We start from the raw sequence: 20,994 nt of genomic DNA on the forward strand, positions 1-20,994 counted from the left end.
CAAGAGGACAAGAGGCAATGGGCAGAAATGGATGCACAGATGTTCCACCTGATCATGAGGAAAAACTCTCTTGTGCGGGTGACCATGCACTGGATCAGGTGCCCAGAGAGGTTGTGGAGCCTCCCTCACAAGAGATACTCAAGAATCATCCAGATGGGATCCTGTGTCAAGTGCTGTTTGAGCAGGGAGCTTGGACCAGTTGACCCATTGCAGTCCCTTCCAACCTCCCCCGTTCTGTGATTCTGCGATTTGCAAAACAAAGCAAGACCGCAGGACCGCGAGCCACTATCAACTTGGGAAAGAAAGGACAACGCAGTGACTTCAGCCGGCCGCTCTCTCGCTGCGCACAGGAGCTTCCCACACGCCTGCGCGCGGGATCCGGGGGCGGCTGCCGGGCTGTGAGGGGCGGGCGGCGGCGGGCGGGGCCGGGCCGGGCCGGGCCGGGCTGGGCGGAGGCGGCGGGCGGGGCTGCGGCAGTCGGTGCGCGCTCGCCGTCCGCCTCAGAGCAGGGGGCGGCCGCGGTCGGGCCTGTGCCGGGGCGGCTGTGGCACCGCCGTCGCCGCTCTTCGGCTGCGTAACTCTTCCCCCGGCCCCTCCCTTCCCTTCTCCTCGGGCCCAGCGGCGGCGATGGGGTCCCGGGCGTCCACTCTGCTGCGGGACGAGGAGATCGAGGAGATCAAGAAGGAGACGGGCTGTGAGTGCGGGGGCCTGAGTGCGGCGGGGCGGGGCAGGGCGGGCAGTACGCGGGCTCGGCGGCCGGAGCGGGGCCGCTCGCAGTCCCTGGGGCCGGGCAGGCCCTGCCCGGCGCGGCCGCGGCGTTCGCGTCGGGGCAGTGCCCGGTCCCAGGCAGCGCAGCCCCCGGGGCCGGCATGTGTGGCAGGCCCGCGGAAACCTAGGAAGCGCCTCTCGGTTCCCCCCCGCCGCTGCCGGTAGCAGCAGCGAGATCCCAGCGGGATAGAAGGGAAACGGTGCTCTTGGTGTGTGCAGTATTGTATTCGGTCAGAGCTAACTCCTTGGGTTTTGAAGAGTTGTCTGTATCGATGCCTGGTGCTGGAGTGTCTCTCAGTTTTTAACCCAGAGAAACTGTCGTTGAATAGTAATTTTTTTTCCCCAAGTGTTATTTGTTTTATGGGCTAATGCAAAAGTTGCCGTAAGGGTATTCAGAATGAATGCTGAGTGGCATTTAAATCCTAAAGGAAGTAATGTAACTCACGAGAGATAAGTATTATTAACTAAAAAGAAGTGAAATTCCTGTACTAGTCAGCAACTGGGAGAGCATTATATAAGCTGGACTCTAATATTTAGATACTTTACCCTACAGTATTTGATCGAGTTGTACTGCACAAACATAAAGTACCTTAGAGAAGGTGAAACTCCAGTGTTGTTAATTTGCCTGGTAGAATGATTGCCTGAGAGTTCCAGCAAATGACAATAAATTATTTAGTTCCACTAAATGATAATAAATGCAAGATGCCTTCCTAACTATCTGGGGAGCAGAGGTCATAACATCATAGGTATTGCTTTGCTGTTTGTTCCCCAGGAAACTTCTCAGGTTAACATGCTGTGCCCAGCTTTTCCAATTTTTCTTCTGAATGTACATTCTGATCTGTTCTTGCTACTTGAAAATGCTTTCTTCAGTTTTCTTTCCAATATAAATGGTATGATATATTCTTCTTAAGTGTCAGTTTATTTGTGTCAGGAAAATGCATGTCTACAGGAGAGGAGTAGAAGATTAAGAGAGCACTGGAGCTAGTGTAGTGGCAGGCTGAGTGAGTTAACATAGTTTCCATGATCCTTTTTCCATCTGTCATGAAAACCTTGTACAGGAAAGCTGTGATAAACAAGTAGAAATGTCAAAGTCTGCTTATCCAGCAATAACTTTCTGTGGCTTTTTTCTTTTTAATCACAAAGATCATGGAGTAAAGGTAGCCTCCTCTCATTTATAAAGATGCTTCAAAATCCAAACCCCACATATGGAATATTTTTCCAGAAGGTTTTACATTTTTCCTCATGCTGCTACTTGATTTATTGTCTGTGGTGTTTTATTCCTTAAAGTTTACTTACGTGATAGTTAAATAAATACCATTTAGATGGCTATATAGGCCTTGTAAGCAATAAATCCACTTGACTCTTGCTAGCCTCTAAATGCTCTTCTTGTATCATCAGAGGGTGATCAAAGTTATGACTGGTGGGTTTCAGCTTTGTGAACTGATGTCCATTCATTTCCCCATGTTTTTATCTAGTAAGTTTTATAATTAATGCCACTTTGCTAACCAGCCATTGCTAATCTCTGACTCATGCTTGCCTGTAAGTCATCAAAGTGTGTCTCATGATGTTATCAATCATTTTCTTCTTCTCCCCAGTCTGTAACTGCAGTTTAGGAATGTGATTTTTCTCTGCTTTTTATACTTCTCTAGGTAGATGGAAAATTCCACCAAGATGTTAGCACTGTTTTACACTTCATATAGGTGAAAATATTCATACAAGGTAGGGAAAAAACCCAAAGAAACACTAGTTAACTGGGTCAAAGTTCACAGGCAGAATGCTCAGGTGGTGTTACTGAATAGACTGCTGTGGTCTGTTGGAAACTTGATGCTGCTGGTACTTTAGCTACTGAAGAGTTTGAGAAAGGGACTTTGTAGACATGAAAAAGTCTGGCAGCATTACAAGTCCATCTTGAACTGGTGGTCTGATAAGTGCTCCCAAAGATTTCTTTTTGGACTCTTTACTGTGAAATGTGTTTCCTGCAGTTCATCTGGGGTAGGTGTGTAGTACTGAGTAGAACACTTAACCAATTTGATTGAGTTCAACTCTGGAATTATATAACTTCTGCTCAATTTCATGTAGCACAAAGCTGAATAGCTAATGATACTGACATGAGTGAGAAACTGTATGTTAATGTTCAGCAGAACAGATAAAGAACATGTCTTTTAGGGCACTAGAGGCATAGTCTTTCAAAAGCTAAGCAATGACACAATCTCTTGAATGAAATTTACTTGGGTTAAAATTCTTCTCTTTTTTGTGGTAGTGAAGAGCAGTTTGTAGGGTAAGTTCAGAGACATGTGCAAAGGTAATGCATGAGGTTCTCAGCAGCAGGTGTGAAGCCTGAAGTTGACAGTCCTAAATCTCACCTGGTGTTGTCTGGAAAGTGTTTGCTTTGCATATAAACATTTTGAGATTTGAGCAGGAAAACACCTTGAAGTCATCCTAATTGCTTTGATATTTCAGTAACAACTATAAAAAAAAACAGATGAGAGACCCAAGATGTTGCTTGTCTGCATTCTGTTGCAAGCTTTTGGAAAGCTGTTGGAATGTAACAGTATTCAAACTATTTGGTTCACACCCTTTGTTTCCATGCTTTGAAGCACTCTGCCTAAGGATTAATAATAAATTAATGCTCATACCTGAATTTGGGAGGAAAAAATGTTAGATAATAGATTTTTCTGATTAATATTTATATATTTTCCAAATATATATATATATATATATATATTTATATGAGTTTATGCTATTGTTGTAGACAAGAATATGTAATTGCTAAAAACTTTACAGTGATTTAACATAAGTAAAATAGAGAGAGCAAATCCTAATTTAGAGGTCTTGAATCTAAATTTTTAGGATGATCTTAGTGGTGTAGCAGTATAAAATGGTGTTTCAGCTAATTTTAAACTTTAACCGTAGATTTTCAGTCATAACTTTAGAAGCAGTCATAAATTGCAGATCTTAACTCTACTAGTTATTTATGAGAATCTTTACTTTGCTTACAAATGCACTGAAAAATGTCCAGTGACACAGCTTTTGTGAGGGATGAGAGCCAAAAGGAAATTACGACAGAATACAGTGGTGAACCTGAATCATCCTCCTTTTGCACAGAGCTGTGACATGCTTTTTGTCTGGTGTGACGTTAATGAAAATATCACTTCTCCTGTCAACAGCTACAGACTATTTCTCACATACTAGCTGTTCCAGCGATGTTCCAAAAATGGAGATGCTGACATCAGTTTGGGAATGATAGCTGAGTAGAATTCTCATCACCTTCTTTGTTTTCAGGGAGGAGTGGGAGTATGGGACTTCTAATAGATCTAACTCCAGCCTTCTTTTTTTTCACCATCAGTTGTTGGTGTGGTATCTAAAACATTAAATCAGAAATGCGGAAGGTTGAAGTCTTTAGAGTACTGGTACTTGTTTTCTCTGTATGTGTTGCTTAACTTGGAAGTGAGCAAGCTGCCCAGTCTTATCGTAGAGAAGTTGCCTGAGGTGAAACTGAGCAAATTGCCCAATCCTATGCAGAGAATGCAAGTCGCTGAGGAGACAAGAAGGCTGGGAGGGGGGGGGATGTGTTTGAAAACCCAGTTGCTGGCAGGTCACGCTAAAGGACAGAAGTGTTGAACCAAAAACAAATAGCCTAGAGAAAGAAAGAACAAACCTGAAAAGAAACCTGCCTCACTTGTCACAGATCAAACAACTACTGTGCAACTTCTTCCCAAATAAGTTTGAGCAAGTAAGAGAAGGATTGTGGATGTCCTGGTGAAGGCTTTTTAAACTATTTAATCTGAGAATTACAGTAAATACTAGTTTAACATTGTAGACAATCACACCTTTACTGAATACACATTAACATTCAATTCAGTCTTATTTCATGTATTTATTAAATTTATCAGAAGAGACTGAAAAGCCAAGATCTCCTGTAGGGCCTTGTGGTTTAATCTCAGCTGATAACTAAGTACCACACAGATGCTTCCTTACTCCCTGTCAGGGTCGGGGTAGAAGCTCGGGGAGAGGGGAGGTAAAACCCATGCGTTGAGATAAAAAGTTTAATAATTGAAATAAAGTAAAATATAATAATAATTTTTAAAGTGTCAATAATAACAATGAAAATACTAATTGTAATGAATGAGAAATAAAATCAGAGAAAGACGAATGAAGCACAGTACAAGTACTGTACACAGTAGAGTACTGCTCACCTCCTGTTGACAATGCCCAGCCTGTCCCCAGACTGCAGTTGGCCCCTCCTGGCCAATTCCCTCCGGAACTGTATACACCAGACATGATGTTCTGTGGTGCAGAAGATCCCTCTGGCCAGTTCAGATCAGTTGTTCTGGCTGTGCTCCCTCTCAGCTTTTTGTTTACCTCCTCACTGGCAGAGCCTGGGAAGCTGAGAAGCCCTTGGCTTAGGGTAAGCTCTACCTAGCAACAGCCAAAACAGCAGTGTGTTGTCATCGTTACTCTCCTATGAAATCCAGAAACCACAGCACTGTACCAGTTACTAAGAAGAAAATGAACTTTGTCCCAGCTGAAACCAGGACAAGTGTTCTTTCAGTGTTAAAGGAATTGCTATTCTATAGAGATTTATCCCACTCACATCACAGACTAAAGATCTAGTTGTCTAATATCTTGGGTTGTCTAGTACCTTGGCAATGTTGACACAGTTATGCTGAGTTTAATATTGCCTTTGTAATTTATGTTTCAAAGTGCAGATTTAAAGTCTGCAATAACTTTCTGCTTGCTTTGTAGCTCAACTCCTTCTCAAATTTCTTTAGAAATAGGCTTTTTAATTTTTAATTCCATGTCCCAGAACCTGGAAATTAATTTTCTGGGCAATTGGCTCCCAGGTTGGGTGCAAAGGGTTTCAGTGAATGGGGTAGCATCAGGCTGGTGACCAGTCACTAGTAGGGTTCTGCAGGGCTCCATTTCAGGGCTGGTGTGTTCTCCTCAACATCTTTGATGTTAATGAGATGTTCTCCTTAACGTCTTTGTGAACAGCTAGGATGCAGGACTGGAAGGCATACTAAGTAAGTTTGCCAGTGTCACTAAGTTGGGAGGAGCTGTTGACTCCCTCGAAGGCAGAGAGATCTTAACAGAGGGCTGGGCACCAAAGTATTGCTGGTTGAATGCACAATCTAAATAATACTATTAAATTTAATGATAAATCTATCTTTGGCTCCAAGTTCTGGAACAAAACCTTCCTCATCTCTGCTCTCTGGTGAGCAGTCATAGGACCAGAAGGAAAAGCATGAAGCTGTGACAGGGAAGGTTTAGGCTGGATATTAGGACAAAGTTCTTCACCCAGAGAGTGAATGGGTACTGGAACAGGCTCCCCAGGGAAGGGGTCACAGCACCAGCCTGACAGAGTTCCTTAAATGTTTGAACAATGTTCTCAGGCACATGAGGATGGTGCTGTGCAGGGTCAGGAGCTGGACTCCTATGATCCTTCTGGGTCCTTTCCAAGTCAGGTTATTCTCTTATTCTGTGAACCACAAAATGTTCAGATTTCAGCAGTCCTGTAAAGGAAGAAAAGTAAAGTAAAAATTAAAGCCTTTCTGACCACTTGCCAGATGCAGAGAAACTGAGTTCACTTTCTGTCTTTAGGTGGAAAACAGACAATGGGAGTAGAGATAAGCAAAAGTGAAGGAAAGATTCTATAGCAGGGGGCTTTAGTGTCATGAGTGATATAGATGTTATCAGTGTAGGCTGTGTTCAGATTATTTCTAGCTGTAAAGGAATTAAAGGAAATAAAGTGGAACTGTGAACCAAATATTTTTTCTTTTTAATTGACATTTACTGAATCAGATAACCAAAAATTGTTAAAGATAAAAAATAGAAATGGATAGAAGATGGAGCTAGATTTTTGAAGAATGAGCTAATTTGTGGATTCTTGAATATTAAGCTGTGATTTATAGCTCATAAAGTCCCTAAATGCTCCTTGCCATGTGCTTTCAATGTAACTGGTTCTACGTGAACTCTCTTTTGAATACAGCTTCTGGCAACAGCTCAGTTCAGTGTAATGAGGTCTTCTCCTATGAGGAATCATTAACATGCTAATTTGTCATCTTCATTCTTTTTTTCTCCAGTCTCCCACAGTCAAATCACCCGCCTGTACAGTCGCTTCACCAGCCTGGACAAAGGAGAAAATGGCACTCTTAGGTGGGTAATTGGCACATCTCTACTGGTGGCTTGCTGTTGCAGGATGTCTGCCTGTTTTTCTCATTAGCAAATGACTGAGGCTGTTGTAACAAGTTTTTTCATACCTACTGTCTACATGAAAAGTTTAATTGTTGAGCTGAGGTGCTCTAAGTAACAACTGTCTTTACTGTTGTGTTGAAGGTTTGTAGTAGTTAATAGAGAGTTCAGATTTGCTATTCAGAGTCTTATAAAAATGTTCAGAATTGTGAAACCACACTTCTAGATTGTTATTTCTTGCCTTTCTTTATATGTTGCTTCTACTATTTAATACAGGAATGGTTCTGTTGTGTCATCTTTATCCTGGCTTTCATAAGAAAAAAGGTCTATACTTACTTGTCTCTGATATCCAGTGTCTTAAAACACTACTTGGATCTGCAATCCATTTAATATATTTAATTTTGTACCTCTTGTTGAACACCCATCTCTATTAGTATGCTTAAAAATAAAAAAGAGCTGGAACCAAGTCATTGTGACTAAACATTCTATTATTTAAAGTGGAAGTGCAGAATATTCTAAGATCTTTAATGTTTGTTTCCTATCTGCAATTCGAAAGCTACAGAAGTAAACTGGTTTCTAACAGCTTAGTCATTAATTAAATAAAGATGAGTCTTTAACTTTATCTGCAAAATATTTTTCATTTTGATGGACCAAGTCTGCTAGAAAATAGTATTTCCAACCAAAAGGTAAACTCTGGTGAGATGATGGCCTGTTAAAATATACCCCTGCCTGCTGTCATTCTGTAGCCTTTCCTGCTCTCATGGATTTTGTTTCCCATTCACCTTGTAGCCACAGTGGCACAGGAAAGATGGAGAAGAATGCAGGAGAGAGTCGGAAGGAGAAAGGCACATCGTTGTAGCATAACATGAGATCTGGCTCTTACAGAGTTAATTTCTTTCATAGCAGCTCTATCCCAGTCAAATTCAGTGATTCAGGCATCACCTGAGGTTTTGTTTGTGATCTTGTAAAATATGACTGCAGGATGCACTATAAACCCAGAAAAGCTATAGGCCTGCCTTTAAACCAACCTAACTGTAATGCTGGAATCACCTCTTAAAAGGTCAAAGTGGCAAGTTGTAAGATATGTGATCTTTGGCAGCACTTTGGGCTTACTGCAGGTTCCTTTCCTGAAGGAAATGCGCAGTTCCTTCTGGTGCCACGAATTGCTGACTTCTCAGCATTCACGTACGTGGATGTGGAATTGTATGGTAAACAGGACTACAGAGTGATTGTTTTGGGTTGAAAATACTCTCCTTCCCTTTTTGTCTTTTGTAGGTTTTGAGGCTGATTGACTCCAGTGCTTTGGACTGTGGCTGTACTGTAAATTTCTAGACTTGCATAGCTGAAGGGACTAAATGGACTGTGCACATAAAAAATTGGCTTGGCATGGGATGTGCAGGAACTTCGAAAAGCCCACTCTGACCCTTAAACCAATACATTATGTAAATAGTAGCATTGGCAATTCTGATGTAGAGATCAACTGATGAGATTGTGGATAAGGTTAATACTCCTTATGTTTAAAATTATTTGGAAAAGAACATTAACTGCCTTTTCAAACTTTATATGTGAATTGAATATTCATTGATGAATAAAGGTGATGGCTACTGAATTAGTCTAGCCCAATTTGAACCTAGGACATGCTCTTCCTCATCTATTGCATGTTCTCCTCCAACACTAAATTCACTTACTCAATCTGTAAGGTTTGTGTAAATGTCAAAGTGATTGTACTCAGTTTATGTAAGAGGAGTAATTGATTAAATATGCTATGAATGTCTGTTGCACAATGCTTAGTTTCACAGTATTATGCATCAGGAGGAGGCAGACTTCCATTGTTGACAATCATGTAGTACTTAGGAGAGGAAGTGGAGATTGTTTGGAAAATCCTAGCAACCGTGCGTATTATGATCCCTTGACTTGCAGTCTTGCCCCCTAAGCACAGCCCACTCTCAAACGTGTCTGACTTAAGAGTGGCATTCAATTTTTTAAACTTGTTCCGGTACCCTCAAAATGCAGTTTTGTAAGTTTAAGTAATGGAAAACTACTTCCTGAAAAATAGATTGAGGAGAGAGCAAGAACTACAGCTTGGAAGGTCATAGATGTTGGTTTCTGAGATACAGATCAAAGAGAACTCGATGCTTTAAGACAAGTAAGAAGTTTTCACTTGCTTACTACCACCAAACAGTTTAGAGGGTATGTCTTCTGTTTGTTTCCTGTGAGCAAGATTTATTGTTTCCGTAAGGATGACTTGCACCTTTGACTTACAAATCAAACGTGATAAAATCACTCATGTGACCATGATTAGGAAAAGAAATGTCAGTCAGTTCTTTATGGCATGAAATAAATCTTTAAATGTGTACCACACTTCTGAAGAAGGGCAAAGTAAAGAGCACTTTGTACAGAAAATCTGGTAGATGATGATTAATCCTGGTAGTTCTGGAACTATAATCAAAAGCAGAAATCTTTCATAGCCAGATATTTTTATCCAGTGTACCTATGTGCAATTTCAAGGTACTTTGTTTTTAAAGAGTTACAAAAATGAAATATTAGAGATGGTTATTGATAAAGACAAAGCTTGGTCTTCAAAAAGTTTTTGGTTTTTGCTTCTTTTTTTCCCCTCTCACATATCTATTCTCTAAGTGACTACAGCCATTTTTACCTGTAAAGATAAAAATATCAGGTTTACCTTCACCTTTCTTTAAAAGTGTAGAAAAATTTTGTAATTTTCCTTAGCTTCACTTTTTCTAAACAAAATGAATTTTTCTAAACAAAACCATGTTGAAAAAGACAAGACAAAACTGTTCTTGAAAATTCTTTTGTCACCTTTGATTTAAATGTTGTGACATGCTGAGTTGTCAAAACAAAAGATTGATACCCTTGCTTGTCCATAGCTACATCTAAATTGTGAAAGCTGGAATATACTTGTTCTGTTTACATCCTAACTATAGCTCAGGAGGAAAAGACTGCACGTTTCCTTACTTACATGCTGATTTCCAAATGGGGAAATAGTATAGCATGAACAGGGCAAGGATGTGATTGCTTAGTGAGTGTCCCTGTTGGGCTGGTACTGCAGTGTACACCACACAAGAATACCTTTGTTCCAAAGCTTATCAACTAGTAAGTAGCTCTAGACAGACATACATAGAGCAGTAAAAGGAGGTTCTTATGTACACTGCAATCTTTGCCTGTAACTTTTGTATGGAACCTCCCACTTAACAGTAGTTTCTGGGGCACTGAGGAAAAGACAGGTTAAGCACTTGAGAAGGGGTTTTTACTGTACAGTAATTGGTATAGCCTGGTAAGCATAGAAGAAGGCAGGATCTGAAAGCTGGCAGCTACATAGAATAGACACACTGAGCTGTTTATACATGTGTTGTGTTTATGAAGGCTGTTCACACATGTCTTCTGGAGAACTTCAGAAAGCCTCTGATCCTGAGAGAAGGGTAACATGAGCCAGCCAGGCCATCTGTCAGTCTTTGTCAGCTGACTGAACCATCTGGGTCTGGAAAGATGTCAGGCTTGGTCTTATTAGTTAAAAGAGATACTTCAAGATTGCAAAACATAAAAGCTAGCTCTGTGAATGTGGAATTCTTTACTTTTGCTCAAGAAAATGCAAAGCATTTTTAGCTTTATCTAAAATAGAAAAGACAGGAAGGATATGGGTTTGGATTGGAAAAGACAGGGTACAGGAATAGTCTATGCTTGTATCTTCAACCACACTTTATGCATGCTGCCTTTTTTCTTCCCTTCCTTATTGCTCATCTAATTATCACCATTTGACATACTCCTTGGCCTTAGGTTTATGAACCAATTAGTGCTGTGATAGTTAGGCAACATTTGCGTAGAGCATGCGTAAGGATGGAGTTAGATGAGATGGATGACACAATCCTGCAGGGTGGGGATATTTGTATTCTTTCCCCATAGCATCTCCAGGCTTCCAGCACCTCATTGTCAGCTGTGGTGCTCTTAGGCTTTTTTGAAGTTTTTCAACTGCCTCAAGTTGTGAATTCAACAGAAAGCTAATTGGAGAGGGGGAAGGTAGGGAGTTTTTTATAGGGCATACGTTAGACCATCAAAAGGTTAGATGAATGCAAAGCTGATGTTAGCAAAGGGAATGGAGCAATGGAACCTCTTCAGCAGCGAGCTCTTAAATATTTTTGACTAACTTGCATAATACGCCTTACTGCTTTTAGTTATTTCCCTTCTTCAAGTCATTTCTTGTTACCTATATAGTCTGGGCATCTTTCCTTTCCTCTGCCACTTCTGATGCTCATATATATGGGAGTTTTTTCCTTTCCATTATTTTACTTTCCCTCAGCTCTAGATACCCCTCCTCATCCCTGTCACCCTGAACAAATAGAACAGCGTTTTGCTAACATCTAGAAGTAACAGGAGAATGAACAACCAGAAACAGAAGGAAAAAAAGGGTCTTGTAGGCTTTTTGCAGTCTTTAGGATCATGCAGAACTACCTTTACAGTAGGGATCTGCTCTGTGCCTTGGAGGGAATACTCATGCTTAGGAACACTTGTCCTGCTTAGACTCTAGAAATTCTTAGCTGCAAATGACATCTAATTGTGAATACACTGGCATATGTATTAAATGGTTGGCCTGCATAATGTCCACATGCAATTTAAGGTGGCTTTGCCTGTTGCATTTAAGCAAAGATTTCATAAGAGCCAGGTTCATGTAAAGATACCTTAGAAGAGTCTTGTTGCCCATGAACACACAAGTAGTAGAGGGTATTAAATTTCATGTAAGTGCCAGCTTCAGCCAGGTGAAGTTGGTCCCTAATGAATGCAGGAGAGCTTAGCTTTATAAAGTGGAGAATAACTTGCCTCACATTCATTTGCTTTTATGGTTGTTGCAGCTATTTCAGTTATAACACTCACTCAGTAATGTGCTCTTAATAAGCAAAAGTGCTCTGCTGCAACCCTGATAATGACAGGACAAATAGATTTGAAACCAGGGAATTATTTGTGGTTAATTTTTAATCTCCTGTTAGAAAACAGAATCGCTGGAGGCTGAACACTAAAATGTCATTATATGCAAGTAAAAATTTCTGAAGGATTAAGATTTTGGTCTACATGGGAGAGAAAGCAGCTGCTGCTTTTAGGTTATAAAGTTAGCATTGACATTGAAGTTCTGCTGTTAAAATCCTGTTATTAGGACATAGGCTTTCCACATCACTGCATCTCCTGCTTAAATCACTAATGCATACTTTGCCCTTCAGCAATAGCTTAAAATGTTGCAGTCCTGAAGGGTCCGGTAACAAGTTGATCATGTTAAACAGATGTTAACTTTGCCTATTAAAAATAACACAGGACCTGGTCAGAGAAGTTTGCTGGGATAACTTAAAAATATGGTCAGGTCACTCTGTTAGAAGGTCAGACAGTTTAACCAGATGCACTGTAATTAGGATTCTTAACAGTGCTGTGGTGGTGACTGGGTACAAAAAGTGCTTTAGAATACATTTAAAACTAGAACATCTTGCTTCACTGCCTTTCCCAAGCTAGACTGGTGATAAAGTCAGCCAGTTTCTTTTTTACCCTTTAATATCACAGCAATATAAAAGGCTTTTATATTTAAATAATCTCAAAATTTGTTTGTGTTTACTTTACTTAGCCAAGTTTTTGGTTTAATGATGTCATGAGTCAGACCTTGCCAGTTTAGTTAGTGAACATAGTTTTGAGAAGTAGCAAACATTCAGTAATCAAGTTTGAGACTTTGACCCCAATTTCAAAACCAGCAAGACTGCATTTGACTCGAAGGGAACTGCCAGTATTTCTGGAGATTGGGCCGGAAACGTCAAGTTACAGATCCAGACAGAACAGGGTGGGAATTTCTTACAGTTTAACCCCCTTGCTGTTTGCAATTTAGAATCTAGATGATTAGGAAGTGCATCTTGAACTAACTGATGAGTTGCTGTGTTCTGTTGTAAGGAAAAACAAACCAAGCAAACCTGCTCACTAAGATACATTTGGTGTGTTTGCCTTGGTCACACCAAGATTACCCACTCTGCTGTCACTGACAGTCTGTCAGGTTGAAAGAAAAGAGAAAATCCTAGTGCAATTCTAATAGGAGAATGAAGCCTATGTTCATGTCATACTGTTCTAAAATGTGTATGCAGTACAGCTCAGGATGTCTTTCAGATCAGGAGAATAATAGTGTAAGCATAGCTGTGTTTATATTGTGCTGTGTACAAATAATCATGACCAGAAAATAGAATGGCTGGCAAGAGCAGTGAGTACTTGCCTGTACTGGTGAAATTATATCTGGTGTACAGGTACCTGCAAAAGTGTAACATTGCCATTTTAAAATAGGAATACTGCTTGCTTGAAGCAAAAATAATCTGAAATTTGGTATTTATAATAAAATACAGATTTATTGCATAAACAAACAAAAAACATGTATTAGAACATGGTAATGACCTACAGTATTCTTAGAGAAGTGTGGTATTCTTCCAGAATCTGAAATAAGGCAGTCTAGAAAAGTCATGACAACTCATATGATTAAGTACCAAAATAATTATTTTAAAACTCCAATGAATATTTTCATTGAGCCAGAATTTCTTTCAAAACAACTTCAGAAGCTTTCCTTTTCTTATATTGCAAACTAGTTGGCATCATTACAGTAAAGTTTCTATAGGTTTGGCATTGTCTTTCGTTTTATTTTGCCATTAGTCATAAAGAAAACATGATTTAAAAAGTTGCATTTTCAAAATCACCAAATGTCTTGCTGCAGAAATAGGATTCCACTGATGTTTTACTGTAAATTGTTTTTAAGCAACTTCTCTGACTTCAGCTTTATGCTGACTGTTTGTGTTCTTGCTTTCCTTAGCCGTGAAGATTTCCAGAGGATTCCAGAGCTAGCCATCAATCCACTCGGAGACAGAATTATCAATGCCTTCTTTCCAGAAGGGTGAGTTTCAACAAACTGAATTTATGAGCAGGCACAAAATTTGTGGTTTGTCAGAAGTTTTCATAGAAGTGAAATGCTGATAGTTAAAGCACAGAATTTGGATTGACTAATACCTGAATACTTCAAACTTGCCATGCAGTGTGTGTGGGTACATAATTTCCTCAGCATATTTTAATTCTCTTAATGAGAAATACTTTACGACTTTACAAGACTTTTTTGGGCTTTATTTATTGACAAGCTCAGGCTCCTGTCACAGTTTTCCACTCTTCTTCTTAAACTACTGAACACTTTATGAAGAAATTCCTGGCCGTGTATAGAATTTGGTTCTTAAAGAAAATTGTATCAACACTATTCTGTGCATTACAATCAACTAATTTGGTCTTACTGTATCTGATATAGTAAGTGTACCATTGTTATTACATTGTCTTTTTTGGTAGGTTGATTTTAGGTTTTTATTACATTTAAGACATAGATTGTGACACTTCTAACACAAATCCAAAGAGATGATCAAATTTTCAATATTGTCTCTCTTCATTATGCCTCTCTGGATTGTCCTGTGGAATCTCTTGAACACAGTTGCTATTACTGATTGATGAAGGTTGGATTGTCTGATCAAGTCATAATAACAGCTAAAATGAGGCAGGGTTTACTGAACAGAAACAAGGCATCCTGGGAAGTACTTACATGGCTGGTTCCCACAGAAACTAGAGAACTCTGTCAGAGAGCACAGAGCAATGACAGCCCCACAGGCAGGGGCCAAGGGTGACAGCAAAGTTGGAAGGGCTGCTGTACTTGCTGAAGAAGGGCACACACCTGAACACAAAAAGCAGAGCAGGGCCAGTGACTGCAGTCGTGTGGGCCAGTCTGACAGAGCTGAAACTGTATCAAGTCAATCCAGATCAGCAAGATAGCTCAGGTATGGTTAAGGGTGAGGGCTTCAGCTCAAATAGACTTTGCAGATCAGGGAAGGAGAGCCCTCAGTAAGATTTCTCGCAGCTTCTGGTTTTTTACACGTCATACTTTGTAACAGCACAATCCCAGCGTGTAACAGCATAGGCAGCCAAACCCCAGGGAGGTGAGAATGAGAGTTCACATGGTCTTGGTGCTTCGGATATTAATAGTCTTCCTCACTGAAATGAAGAGCTTGTACAAGGTATGCCAAAAACTGACCTGCTGAATTCTTACACAGAGAGGACCAGGTGAATTTCCGTGGATTCATGAGGACACTAGCCCACTTCCGACCCATAGAAGATAATGAAAAGAGCAAAGACCAGAATGGACCAGAACCACTGAACAGCAGAAGTAACAAGCTCCACTGTAAGAAATATGAACCTTCCTATAGAATCAATTATTTTTTCATCTTCTTTTTCATTGGGTTGGGGTTTTTTTCCCCTTTAGGATTGGAGGAAGGGGGCTTGGGATTTCCTGCACAGTTATTTCCTGTGGAATGATCTCTTCTAATGCCTGATCTTTTGAAAAGCTTACTTGGAACCTTATCTGTTCAGAATGTCAACAATTGAGCCATTGTTTTATTAGAATTTGGTGGAATTAGTTGACTCTTGAGTAATATACATACTTTGCAAGATATTTCATAACAGAAGTGTGTTTCAAAATGATTTGTATCAAAATTATTTCATATTTAGAAGCCACATCCCATACATGAATGAGCGTTTATGCTTATTTCTCCAGTTCTTCCATATAATTCTGCTTTTTTTCCCCACCTTCAGCTGAGTACTTTCTAAAGTATTGGATATCTGCCTACAGTTTATGAGCAGAATGCTCTTTCTTGCTAATCAAAGTTGGCCACAGTCCTCAGAGCACTTAAAATTTGTCATATCTCATCCAGAATATAGTCAAAGAGAATGAATGATCATATAAAAATGATTGGTTCTAAAATTAAAGGTCTGAATGTATCTTAGTGATAATTATTCTTCCATGACTTGAGGTTTTAGGAAATATCCTGCAAGCAGAGTGCTTGTGAACAAAAAAAAATTTCTATTATTGGCAGTAATGCTATTCCTGTGTGTGGTAACAATACTTTATGGAACTGAGGATGAGTTTTATGGTGAATTAAAATTCTAAGCTAAATATCTTAAAATAATTTACAAGTACTTAGTTTTGTTGTTTTTCTTTCAGATACATCGATTATTATGAATATAAATAACATCACTTGAATTTAACTGTTCCTTCTCTTTCTTTCTTCTCTGTAGTTGCCTTTCGATTATATGATCTAGATAAAGATGACAAAATTTCCAGGGATGAGCTTCTCCAGGTAAATAGCACAGGGCTGCTTTGAATGACTCAATCATGATGATCTCTGTCACTTCATACCCACTTAGAAGAGGGGAGTTGCAACGGTTTTCTCAAAAGAGCTGCTGGAGTAATGTGGTGGCTTTGCTTACCTCTGCCTTAAAGCTTTAAATATAGTATGGGACTTTATTCTTATTTGGTAGGCTAGGCAGATACTTTGCTAGTGACACCTAAACATTCAACAAATATACTAAGCTCCTTAAAAATCACCTTCTGTAACTTTTAAAGGTGCTTCTAAAAGGATTTTAAAAGGACAGTCACTGAGGTGGTTTAGGTTGTTTGCCTGATCCTCTGTGCATCCTCTGTACACAATAACACTTCTTGAAATTGCAGCAAAGGTAGTCAAAGTTCATCAGTTCTGCATACGTATGAAACTAGGCTTGTGCTAGGAGTAATTACACGCTACTAATCCTGGGAAGTACACATGGCAATTTGTGGTTCCTGATGTAAGAAAAAGGTTTGCTTTTGACTGGAACTGCCCTCTTCTATCTGCTCAGAAAATGCTTTACTGAATGTGGAGGGTAACGGCACTGGACCATGTACCTTCAAGATTCCTGTAGGCAAACATCTCAAACAGCAGATATTCAATCAAATGCTGGTATGTTTTCTGGGGGAAAAAGTAGAAGCATTGGACAAAATTACTCATTCCTAGTTCCAAAAATTTTCTCTTGCTTCTGCCTTTTCCTGCTGCCTAGTGAAAAAGCGGGATTCTTTGTCAGTGGTGGCTGCAAAAGATACCTGTACTTCCTGAAAGACTTAATGTACAAAGGACAACAGAAGTCTGGCTAGAAATTAATTCAGTGAAAATCTTGTGTGGTGTTATTTTGACAGTACACATAAAAAGGAAACACTAAGAATACTTCTGTTCCTATGTCAGTGATGGTTATTTTGTATGCTACAGGTATTACGGATGATGGTTGGTGTAAATATTTCTGATGAGCAGCTGGGCAGCATTGCTGACAGGACAATCCAGGAAGCTGATCAAGATGGAGATAGTGCCATCTCCTTTGCAGAATTTGTAAAGGTTTGTAAACTATGTTTTTAATGACTAAGTGAAGCTGCTCAGTAATGAGCAAGTCATTCAGACAAATGCAAATGGGAACAGAGAGGAAGTCATTGAAGTAGTTGTGCCTGCATTTGGGCAAAGCCTTCTGCTAGCTTTTTAATTCCTTTATTAGTCATGTTTTGGTTTTTTCAATACTGTCAGGGTACTAATAATTAGTCCACATGTTTCTTTATACTCTTAAATAAAGCTACAGCCCTGAATATACTGAAGAACTTTCTGTTTTGCAGCTTCTTTGTACACAAGTAACCTGACTACCACAGTTAGAACAGATTAATTCTTCTGCTGTAATAGCACTGATCAGCTTTCACGGGTATATTTCATCTGCTAGCAACACAACTAATACTGGTATTCAAGTTCCTAGCTCTGGTACTTTGAATTACATGTTGTGACAGTCTAAAATAGGTAATAATAGGGAGCCATTTTAGATAGTTAGTGGAGAAAGTTATCCTGTAGCAGAGCAATTTCAGCTATCTAATGGGATACTATTGACAAGAGGAACTAGACTTATCTTGGAGATGACAAAAAGGCAACAGAAACAAGTTGCAACATGGGAAATCATGGTTTGCTCTAAGGAAAATGTTTTACAAGGAGGATGGTCATAGCTTCTGAAAGATGTAGAAATTTCTTCCTTGGAGCTACTTAAAGCTTTTAACCAGGACAAAGCCCTGAGCAACCTGATTCAGTCGGCCCTGCTTTAAGTAGGAATTGAGGGATTGGACTGAAAGACTTCCAGAGGTCTCATCAAACATAAATTACTTTCATCTTGGAGCACTGAAGTCTGCTGCCTGAAATAGCCTGGAGCAGAGTAATGTCTTCATGCCTCAGTGTTAATAGCAATTTAGTGAATGAATTTGCCACCCCAGTTTTACAATGATCTACATTAGTGGTGCTCTGGTCTTGATTTTGCTCTTCAATGATTGCTCACATCCCTTTCTGTACTCCATTCTCCCTTGTGTTTCCTGGCTGGACATTACCACACAGTCTAGTTTTGGAAATCCAGGCCTTTCTGTGCTGTTGGCAGACTGAAACCACATGAGTTGCATTTTGATTTGCCTTCTTGTGGCTTTGATGGCTAAGTTCCTTCCCTTGGATGGACCTTAGCCCACAATGAGAAACAGCAGTCTCCATCTAGATGAAGGACTGGCATGCTGAGTTGAAGACATCCCACATTCCTGCCCATTCCCTCACTACTAGAATAAGAAACCTTGTAGGAGAGATGTACACTAACTTAAGTAGCTGTTTCTCAATTTTATTGCAGGTTTTGGAGAAGGTGGATGTAGAGCAGAAAATGAGCATTCGATTCCTTCACTGATGGATGGAGAACCTATTTCTTTCTACTCCAACTATGTAATGAATAGAACTTCATTTTCTCCTTAGCACCATACCCCAGAGCATTGCTACTGGTGCATATACAGTACATCTCCAACCCCTCCCTGATTTGTTCTACCAATGTGAACATTCCCTGTGCAACAGGAACGAAGGGAAATGGCTGCCATGCAACTTGGAAAAGGAGCTTTTTTTAATGCTGTCCATCCTGGGTTTTTTGCCCTTTCTCTTGTCTCCTTCTGCACTACTGTTTTAGTAAAAATGTCTCTCCTTAAACACTGCTGTTTAATCTACAAACTGGTTCTTCTGAGCTCTGAATCTGAGAATAGAGAAACAGAAACATGCCACAGAAGTGCCCTCTGAAACATTTCAGAGACAAGCATCTACTCAAATACTAGGTGCATTGATAATGATTCTCTTTTGCCACATTACAGCTGCCTTTTTTTAAAAAGTATTTTTGCCCCTTTCCCATTTGTTCTTTACATGCAGACTTGTTTCTTCAGTGCTTCTAAGTCTGCCTTTTACTTGAGAACTTCTCAATTTCTATGGCTTCATTGTACAACTAACACAAATGCATGATGATAGCCAAGAGTACTTTAAAGTACTGTGAATAGATTTTGTTCTTTGTGGAATGAATTCACAGGGACAATAGTAGAATCTATGGTGGGGACACGTTGTGGTATTCTCAAAAGGAATAGGAAATCTGCACTATGTCACTTGAACTGTTCTAGTAGCAGAGGCAGAAACTTGTTTCTTTCCTTTGCATAGCTTGCAGGCTTGACAGCTGATGGACCATGAAGTGTCCTCTGCAGATTGTTTTCATCTAAGAACCCTCCCCTCATCAGGGTGGTTTTGCTTCTGAAAGTGTAAGTTTGTTTACCAGTGTACAAAATGCAAGAAAACCAGTCGTGCTAAAATCTGGATTTTCTATAACTGCCCCTGGTAACAGTGTCATGAAACACGAAATTGTGAAACTTGATTTTATAGGGTTTTTCCCCCAATTATAGTGGCCTGAATAACAAGTAATTATTTATATTTTCCAGTATGAAAGTCCTAGTCTGTTATATTTGTGTTGAGGGTGGTAGCTGTATTTAAGAAAGCTCTGGCATAAGAATACAATTTGGGAAAGATCATATTATCCCAAATATTTCAGAATGTATTTCTATACAAATCTCTTTGCAAGTGTAAGATGATTAATACTATTAATGTAATGTTGATAAATTAAAGAGATCGGAATCCTTGAAGGTTCAATAGTAACAATTTTCTGTGGCTAGATTGACAAATGATCTCGTGTAGTTCAGCTGGAGGATTCCACAATCTGGGAGATACTTCCAATAAAACCAAAAAAATCCTGGGAGCTTGTTTGTTGAAGAATCAGTGTTATAACTGCTTCTCTGTCATGTGTTAACGTTTCTATAAATACTTACCAGTCTCAAAACTACTGTTAAATGTGCATTTCCTTTTTTCTCAGTTCCTTCAATCATCACTTTCATTGAAAAATAACATGCAAGTCTTTGAAGGATTTTTGATTTGTTTTAAATAAAGGAATTCAAAAGTCAATATTGCACTTCATAGTTTTGCAGAGTGCAGCACAGTTCCAGAAAGAAATGTAAATTTAAAAGCTCTGTTCTGTATGAGAAAGAAACATTATACTTTTATAACTGCCTCATGTAAAATAGGAATGTAACAGTACTAATGAAAAGTAAAAATTGCTTGTAGCTTTGTGATTTGCTTAGAAGTAGGTGTTGCTGTCTTCTGACACTATAGTTGTAACCTACAGTTGTGCCTTATTGTCCCAGTGAGACTGGATATTGTATTTATCAATCCATAAATAAACCTTCTACTGTATAAACAAAAATCAAAACCAAACCATCCCCTAGCTCTTCCTGTAGGGCAACCAACTATCCTTTAATTACTGGAAAAGCTAAATACCAGTAAGAATGGTGCTAGCAGCTCTTACAGATCAGTTTCTTATAACTGAGCTTATTTTCAGAGTATTGAACATCCTTTATTCTGGTGGCAGAAACCAGTGCAAAACATGAGCTCCAGAAGAGGATACACAGACATTTCATGGCATTTGTTTCTACAAGCTCCCACCTCAGATGTCAGAGATTTTTGCTAATACGCTTGAAGGTGAACACAAACAGTCTAACACATGTACTGCAAAAAATCCCCATAACACAATTGAGCAAAGAATAACCAACCTTCCTACAATAAAAGAAAGATTCTCAACTATCAGAATCTAACTTTGCCATTAGCAGAATAAATCACATGTAAATAACTATCTTACTCAATATTCTGAAAACTATATATATATATATATAACATATAGTTTAAAAGGTAAGAGGAGTTTTAGAGACCTGAGATCTTAAATTTAACTAAGCTATACAGATACAAGCAGATTTCCACTAAAGTA

General features: G+C 39.4%; 1 protein-coding gene across 1 annotated transcript; it reads left to right on the forward strand.

The window, feature by feature from the left end:
• The first annotated feature begins 460 nt into the window (after window positions 1-460).
• CHP1 (calcineurin like EF-hand protein 1) lies at window positions 461-20,138 on the forward strand. Its single transcript, XM_058806184.1, has 7 exons — window positions 461-694; window positions 6,852-6,924; window positions 13,796-13,876; window positions 15,066-15,193; window positions 16,087-16,148; window positions 17,088-17,210; window positions 18,511-20,138. Exons 1-7 carry the CDS (start codon window positions 628-630, stop codon window positions 18,562-18,564), a joined length of 588 nt encoding a protein of 195 aa, XP_058662167.1. The 5' UTR covers window positions 461-627; the 3' UTR covers window positions 18,565-20,138.
• The last annotated feature ends 856 nt before the right edge of the window (window positions 20,139-20,994 follow it).

The sequence above is a fragment of the Ammospiza caudacuta genome, chromosome 6, assembly GCF_027887145.1.
Source record: "Ammospiza caudacuta isolate bAmmCau1 chromosome 6, bAmmCau1.pri, whole genome shotgun sequence".
In the NCBI taxonomy this organism is placed as follows: Eukaryota; Metazoa; Chordata; class Aves; order Passeriformes; family Passerellidae; genus Ammospiza; species Ammospiza caudacuta.

Coding starts and splice junctions, on each gene's coding strand:
- CHP1 (XM_058806184.1), top strand. CDS start 628: ATGGGGTCCCGGGCGTCCACTCTGCTGCGGGACGAGGAGATCGAGGAG. Junction 15,194..16,086: donor CAGAAGTAACAAGCTCCACT/GTAAGAAATATG, acceptor TCTTCTCTGTAG/TTGCCTTTCGATTATATGAT. Junction 16,149..17,087: donor CCAGGGATGAGCTTCTCCAG/GTAAATAGCACA, acceptor TGTATGCTACAG/GTATTACGGATGATGGTTGG.